Source organism: Tarenaya hassleriana, unplaced genomic scaffold, assembly GCF_000463585.1.
Source record: "Tarenaya hassleriana unplaced genomic scaffold, ASM46358v1 Cleome49, whole genome shotgun sequence".
NCBI classification, from domain to species: Eukaryota; Viridiplantae; Streptophyta; class Magnoliopsida; order Brassicales; family Cleomaceae; genus Tarenaya; species Tarenaya hassleriana.
The window spans coordinates 655,417-663,991 of NW_010967605.1; the positions used below are offsets into that span (position 1 = coordinate 655,417).

Here is an 8,575-nt window from a genome sequence, read left to right on the forward strand (position 1 = left end):
AAATGGCTATGTTCACATGGAACGGAGAAGACCACTACAATGGAGAAGAAATATCTAGAGTGAGGTGGAACCAGTTCTCGAGGACTGAATTTCTGGGCATCGATGATAGCTCCTGTTTTGAGAGGATAATATTTCGCACTGCGTGCTCTAATTTCCATCGTGCATGTCCAGTCATTGTTCTTACCAGTCAAGGTGCGGAAACACGATGGAAATTAGACCACACAGTGCGGAATATTATGAAAGGGAGCTTTGGCGCAATGGTAAAGATGTTGTCGTCGGTCACGGGTTCGAGTCCTAGAAGCAGCCTCTTGCAGAATATTCTGCAAGGTAAGGTTTGCCTACAATACACCCTTGTGGTTGGGACACTTCTCCGGACCCCCGATCAACGGGATGCTTTGTGCACCGGGCTCCCCTTTCTTTGGCATTGGTCATTTTGATGTTGTGAGTGTTTTTTTAAGCAAATAGGAACAACATATGTTCGAGGTGTGATGTTACATGACAGAGAATGAAGCAGCTCAAGAGGCTCTGTCGCTTATAACATCTAGGGTTCTTCCATTATTTCTTTCTCCTCTCCGGGTCGGAATTCGGATATTGTCCCTCCAGTTCACGAATCTGGAGATGGAGGTTCTTGTCGGGATTCTGTTAATGTTGTCTGCATATCTTCTCTGTAGTTATACTGATCATTTCTAGTTTTTTTGTTGAGCACTTTGATGTCTTCTGCTTCTTGAAGATGAAATGGTTTCTTTTGGTAATAAATTCTATTACTTGTGGTTCCAAATTTCATTGGAACAACTGAATCATTTGCATGCTTATGATAGCTTGAGTTTTTAGTTTTCTTAAAACATTTTCTTGGCCTTCAGTAGCTAGGAAAGTGTAAAATAGGATTGCCATTTGTTTGCATAAGCAAGTGATTTGCGTTTCTTTCCGTGCTTCGGTTCTTTTGTGTTTTCACATGCCTTTTGCAGTGATGGTATAGAAACTAATTGCTGATAGATTTCTTTCAGAGATTCACCTGACAAGCACAAGTACAAGTTGTTTGCTGGTTTGCAACACCACCAATAAACTACAAAGGAATACACAGACTTATTGATTAATCTTACATGGTTGTCTTCTTGGATCCGAATTGGTCAAGAAGAAGAACTTCATTGTTGGACCTGGAATGGCTTATAGGTCTTGAGGCTTTGAATGAGTCCTTGGACGGATCCAGCAGCAGCAACGAGGGAGACAATCAAGCATGCCCAGCTTAGAATCTTCAGCCATGTCCAGGTAGATGAGAATTTCTTCATTTTCCTCTGAGCAATATGCATCTCTATGGGGAAGTACACTGTCAATGGCCAGAACGAGGCTGCCCCGATGAGACCCAAGAAATCGTTGAAGAACGGGAAGATCATTGCTACGACCGCCGTCACGACAACATATGACGTCCTCCAAACCAATCTGAAGAAGCTGACATAAATCTCGCCACAGAAAGGTATGTTGATTGTGTATTCGCCCGTTATGAACCTGTTGTCCGGCCAACGTTTGGCGCTCTGGCTCTCCACGAACTGAAAGATCGGCTGGCAAAACACCTACCCAGATACCCAAAAGGTACACTTCACTATCCTCAATCCAAAGTTTAGGTCTAGTTTTGGCAAGAAGCCTCTAATGAGTACTGTTCAAGGTCTAGGGTTTTTATACCTGGTAGGCGCCAATGAGATGGATGGCGATGCAGACATTGGCAAAGTCGATGAGCCAAAAGGGCTCATAGAAACCGAAACCAGTAAGGAAGTTCCCGGGAGCGTCGTTGCCAAAGGCGGCGTAACCAACGCAGCCACATAGCATGTAGAACATGGTTGTCGTCGAGACACCGACCAAACTTGCCCTTTTCATGGCCTTGTTCTCTGCTGGGCTTGACTTCAGTGTGTCCTGTAACAAAAAACATTGTTATTTAACCTTCCAATTGAACTAGAGGGTTCTGGTCATTTGTTCAAACCAATGGAATCATCAGTACAAGATTTTAGTGGATTTCAATCATAAGTGGGTGTGGGTCCTAAAGAACATTGTTCCACTTTGGAGTTTGTGGTCCTTTTTTGTAACATGAAAAATATTCTCTTCTTTATCTTTTCATTATGTGTACCCATCACTTACATGATAAAGCTCAAGTTTGAAAGTGAGAAGAATCTCCAAAAAGTGTAATGTCCAAAAAACCCCTAAAGACAATTATTCCTTTGTTGTCGTTTACGACAGTTGATATGATCGGTTACCAATCCGGTTATCACTAAACCGGCTCGAATTCACATTCACACGGTTGTTTTATATTTTGACCAAATACAAATTCCATTATTACTAGTAAGTAGCACAAGGGTTTGGTCCCCAGTCTTTGTTCACTACCAAAAGACTTAGACTTTGACTATTCTTATTTTCTATGGAATAAATGATATTCTTATTTAGCTATTGGAAGGAAGTGACAATAAAGACAACACACATTGAGTTAACTCCAGCATTCACTTCAGTGACAAAGGCCCCACGAACGCGTTGACGTTTTGAAAAGCAGGAGGCCCGTGCCGTGGCGTCATCCTTTTCACCAGACGGCACGCATTTCAAGTGGTAGTGTTTTTTTGGATTCATTTACCAAACCCTAGTTTTCCCCACGTCCATAAAGTCAAAGACTTTTGTACTATATTATACACCCTATCTTGCCATTTTTTCATAGACCTTTGTTTTTTTTTAATAATTGGATTAAGTATCAAATTGATTTATATTTTGCAAAAAAATGGAATGAAATTTTATTAAAGTTGATAGAGTAGAGTTATTTACTTGAATCTCGATGAGGACGGTGGAATAAGCGTAAGCGAACGCGATATCGCCGATCGCTTGGAACGTTCTCCAAACTTTTTCGGACGACGTTACATCGACTCCGATCGTCACTCCCGTCAGGGCAGTCCGTGAATGCGCACCACCTTCATTTTAATTTCCGCATATCGTTAGAAAATGATCGAATCAGAGTATAGAACTGAATATTTAAACTTTGATTTGTATAAGTGAATATAAAAGAATAGGTTATATATATATACATACCGACGACTTTGGCGATGGAGAGGCCGACGCCTATGGAGGCGTAAGCGAAGGACATGACGGCGGCGAGAATGGAGAGCCAAGAGAGCTTGTGGAAGTTAGGGATTTGGCTTAGAACGATTTGGATGCAAGCAAATATTATCATGAAGGGATTGTTTGATGTTTGGCATTTCACATGGTGTCCGTGCTTGTGGAAACAGTTCGATCTCTTCACAGCCCTATATGTAATATGAAAATATCCATCAATAATCTTATTCGAAACCACAAAAATTATCGGTATATCTTCACAAGATTCAAGTGTTTATATGCATATATACTATCGTATAAATATAAATATCGGTGTATATACACATATAAGTTCTTTTATATATATACACTTCTTGTTGTGTAATTTTGAGACACTAAATGGGAGTATTTCAGATATATTCTTATGTTATGTTTGTTATAAGTGACTGATATGATGCTTTGCTTAGGTTTGCTATGCATTAAATGTCGCGTTTCTCGTTAAATATACACACACATATATATATATATATATATAGAATTTTATTAATTGTATACGTATATCTATGCAATTAATTTTGGACAATTGGTGGGTCACTGCCTTTAAGGACAAAAGATTGGCAAAAAAGGTTATTTTATGGTGAAAGGTCCAAAAGAGCCTTTAACTCTTAAATTTTTTTTGAAAATCTTAATTACCCATAAACTGAGTTTATAAAAGCTAAACTTCAATTTTCTTACGAATATAAAAATTAATATCGTTAAAAAAAGATTGTCGAGACATTAAACTTTTAAATATATTTTTAAAAGGTTAAAAAAGATAAATAAAAAAATTGTTTATATCTTTATAAAATATGATTTGTTTATTTGGATAGATATTTTAATTAGATGTTTTTCCAAATTTTGAAGATTAGTTTAGTGCTGTATTTTATTTAAAAAATATAAGTTTGTTTCTGTCTTCCTGAATTTCCATGTGGGGTAGTTGAAGAGACTTTGAAAAAATAGAAACAAGTAAACGAGTGTTGACGAAATTAATTAAATTGAGAAAATTAAATAAAAATAAATAAATAAAACTTACACCATGCTTATTGATGCTGTGATTGTATAACCGATGGTTATTCCAATCAGATTCCCGTATTGAGCCAACCCGCATAATTGGACTTTTCTTCCCCCTGTTTTTTTTTCGAAAAACAAATAAAAATATCATATATTATATTAGCATTTCATATATTGAAATCGAGTTATACAATTTGTATCCTACAAAAAATATCATGTATTAATTCATTTTTTTGTGTCAAATCAATATAAGAGTGATTGAATTTGATTTCTCCACAGCAAAAAAAAAAATGAAGTCAAGTTGACGACGAGGACAATAATGGAGTTGAAATCTGAACGACCCGACCAACCATGTTGTAATAAAAACACACACGACAAGAAACAAAGACTACAGGTATTTAAGTAATGGAAAATAAAAATCAATATCGGATTTCATGATTAAAAAAAACCAAAATTCTGTAAAAAAAAACATAGTTAAAAAAGGACGGTCACATGCATAAGAGAATCAATGATCAAACTCAAAACTTACAATCTGGACAAATTTCACGTGATAATCTTTATCCATTGCCCAAATCAGCATACATCTCACAAGAACAAACACATACACACGTGTATATATATATATATATGCAAATAATCAATATATAATATTAGTGAAAAACAACATGCAAAAACAGACACCCTTTATGTATAATCATGAAATTACAAAGACTATATGTGTATATATATATATATAAGAATACTAATTGAAAGGGAAATGTAACAAGAACAAATACCTAAGTAAGAGCGAACAACTTCCATGTAGGTGTAGTTACGTTTTCCGGTGACGGGGTCAGGCGAACGGTAACAGTCGGCGAGCATGGTGGACGTGAAATACGTTATGATAGAGAACGCCATCAGTACGGCCGGACCGGCTATCCAGCCGAGCTGCGCGTTGGCCCACGCCAACGACAGCACTCCCGACCCTATCACCGCCGTTATTATGTGCGCGCTTGCCGTCATCCATGTCCCTATATACACCACCATTATGTTATATATATATATATATACACACGTGTGTGTGTGTGTTTTAATTGGACCAGTTTTAGCTATCTAGATGTAACTTATATGTATGTGGTTCGGTGGTTGTGGAAGCACAAAGTGCTGTCCACACCTAAAATTTGAATCTCTGAAAATCACATATTTTAAAAAAAAAAAACTTATATGCAAGTTAAGAACATATACATGAATTCCTTAAAAAAAAAGAACATATACATGAAGATTAAAAAAAAGGAACATATACATGAATATGTTAATATAATATTAACTGATATATATTTATGGATTTCTTGAATGACTCAGTATTTTGTAATTTTTGTCAAGAGACAAATGAATATGTAAATATTGTAATAAGAATCGGTTGGTATTAATTGCCAAGAAATGAATATGTAAATTTGTAATAATACGCCGTTTAATATTTCGCCAAAAAGGAATCTAGAAAAACTTTTGAAGAGAATATGATAAACTCCAAACGCTAAAACACCGGTTTCAGATTCCTCCTTTCATTAACTTTTCAAAATCATATTCGTGAAATTTCAGATTATTGCTCCAATAAAACACTAATTTAATAATTAAAAACAAGAAAATTAAACGAGAGAGAGAGAGAGAGAATGCAAATATAGTTACCGGTTCTTTTCTCGCGGCCATCGTCGTCGACAAAGCTCTTGTTCACATCTCCACTTTCATAAGCCCCAATGTTCTGCTCCACGAACATGCCCTTCATCTCTCTCTCTCTCTCTCTCTGAGCTTGAGGTTGATGTCTATGGAAGACTGTGTGTATATATGCGTGTGTATGAATATCTGTAAATTTTATGTGTATATGGTTACCAAAGAGAGAGAGTAAGAAGAGGTGAGAGAGATAGGCAAATTGAATTGACTCGAGAGGAGAGGATGGGTTGAAATGCTTAACCCCCTTCCCCATTTATTTATACAACTCCCGACACCGGTCCTTTCTTAGGGAATCTATTTCTTTCTTTTTTTAAAATAATATATTAATTTTGCATTTCTTTATACCCACTGTACACTTTATACACACAACTATGCATATATACATATATATATAATATGTATACACCCACGCATACATATATATCATCTATGCCCATCTCCTTATAAATCCATAAGTATAATTTGGATATGTCATCCGACTAGAATTTCATTATCATTCCATGTGAATTCGTATCCGATATGAAATAAGAGTGAGGATGAAGACTTTTATCATTTCATTAATTTTTTATTGAACTTTTTAAGAATAGATATGTCGGTGTATGTGAAGAGTACCATTGCATAACAACAACAATAAAAAAATTTTATCTTCCGGTTCATCATTTTATTTCACAATATCTATTTGATTTTTACAACGATTTTTTTTTATTTATTTTGGATTTTATTCAATTGGCTTTGGTTATAATTTTTAAAAAACATATTTTCTACCAAAAACCGTTTCTATTCGGTTATTTTGATATTTAGTTTAGGTTCTATCAATTCGATATATATATATATATATATATATATATATATGCATTGTAATGGGTGGAAGAAGAATTATTGAAAAGATTGTTGCGGTCGAAGCACCATAGATGGTTGTGATGTGTAGTTTCATGAATCATTCCTTGGTAGGTCCGCCCCCACTTCATCGTTTTCGTTCTAATCAATTGCTTAAATTCTGTGTTTTTTGGTAATTAATGGAGTCATTTTATAAATCTCAAATCATGCAAACTTTGTTATATAATATAATCATATATTTCATATTCGTCCATCAGTTATTTAATTTGTGCAAGCTGAGGACAGAGACTCCTCCATGCCTGTGATAAGCCGTAATCTTGCAAACAATTCATAATAAACGCATTCTAATATTAAAATTTTTCTTAAACAATAATTCAACATTTCCATTGTTTTTTCAATTGCCATAAAAGTGAAACTATCTGATATTATATATCGAAATATGACGTACTAATGTTTATAGCATCTCATCCTTTTCTGTTAATAATTTTTTTTTTTTGGAAAAAACACCGCAAGAAATTTGGATACTAAAACCTATATGGAGAAAAAAAAAATTAAGATATTTTGGAAGAAAACACATAGAGAGAATGTGATGAAAATCTGTAATTTTTTCAAAGCCAAATTTACATTCCTCATAAACCCACCTCCCAAAAATAAATAAAGAATAAAGGTAAGAATATATATATATATATATATATGATTTTTTTTGGAAATAGCATAAGCCAAATAAATAAGTGGGAATGCAGAATCTTAGAATTCAAAAAGGCAATCTAAATGATTCTCGTTCATAGATTTTGGGAGTGCTTATCATCATCACTTTTTTTTTCACCTTTTGATTTTTCAACCAAACTGGGAACCAATCATATTTTTTACTTCCAAATTGTATAACACTCGTATATGTTCGCACACATATATACATATATGTGTGTATATATTAGTATATATAGTCTGTAATTTTTTTTTTTGTTGACAAAGATATGGAATGTGTACAACTAAACCACTTGTGAATTGTTATTGCTATAAACACTATGAGAGATTTTGATTAGATTTAGGTTGGAATCATCCACTTTTAATGATAGGTGCAATTATAACCGATGCAACTTTCGACACTATAAGAGTTTATTGCCCTTTTTTTCACCGCAATAAAATATTATTATATATTAATTTTGTTGTAAAATAAATACCACTATGCAATTTCAACAAATAAATTCGAATATGACTTCTCCAAAATTAAAATTGGGAGATGAAAAGTCAAAATTAAACACAATTAAAGATTGATGATGGGGTTGGTGGTGCGTCCTTTTTTTTTTCTTTTAAGAAAATATTTTCCCCCTTTTATGGTAAAATTGCGAGGTGGGTCAAAAGTCCATCAAAATCGCTACAACATTATAATAATTATTTTCCGCAAACCTATTAGATTTCACCTAAAAAAACTGATTTAATTTTTCTTTGGTTATTTAAAGAAATAGTTAAGAAAAATTATACATCTTTGCTTTCCGTTTTTATACTGATTTTTTATGTTTATCAAATAATTATTAAATTTAAAATATTTTATTTTTTTAATATTTTTTATATTTATTTTATATTGGATTAATTTATTTTAAAGTTTTATATTCAATTGATTTTAAATTGAATTTCATTCAAATACCATTATGTATTATTTAATTTAATCCATTTGGATTTTATCTAATCAACGGTATCAACCCAACCACAACGTTACTCTTGATTTCAATGGACAACTTATTTCTTTACCTCTTTTTTTTCGATGAGTCAACCTCAGAGTTGACTTTATTTAATGAAAACTATGAAATATTTATATTTTTAAATTAAAGTGGGAGAGAAACAGTGACGTTCTTGTGTCTCCTCGAGGTTGGATTGTCAGAATTGGCGCTTTCATTTGCTTCAGAAGCCATCATCACTCTTT

The 8,575-nt window shown here is 33.9% G+C and overlaps 1 protein-coding gene across 1 annotated transcript; it reads right to left on the reverse strand.

Moving 5' to 3' along the window:
- Nucleotides 1-970: 970 nt before the first annotated feature.
- Nucleotides 971-6,056, reverse strand: LOC104825804 (amino acid permease 6). The gene is made up of 7 exons (XM_010558196.1): nucleotides 5,776-6,056; nucleotides 4,887-5,120; nucleotides 4,133-4,226; nucleotides 3,058-3,272; nucleotides 2,797-2,939; nucleotides 1,678-1,905; nucleotides 971-1,568 (listed from the first exon to the last, which is right to left on the reverse strand). The coding sequence occupies exons 1-7, from the start codon at nucleotides 5,870-5,872 to the stop codon at nucleotides 1,143-1,145; spliced, it is 1,437 nt and encodes a 478-aa protein (XP_010556498.1). The 5' UTR covers nucleotides 5,873-6,056; the 3' UTR covers nucleotides 971-1,142.
- Nucleotides 6,057-8,575: the final 2,519 nt, after the last annotated feature.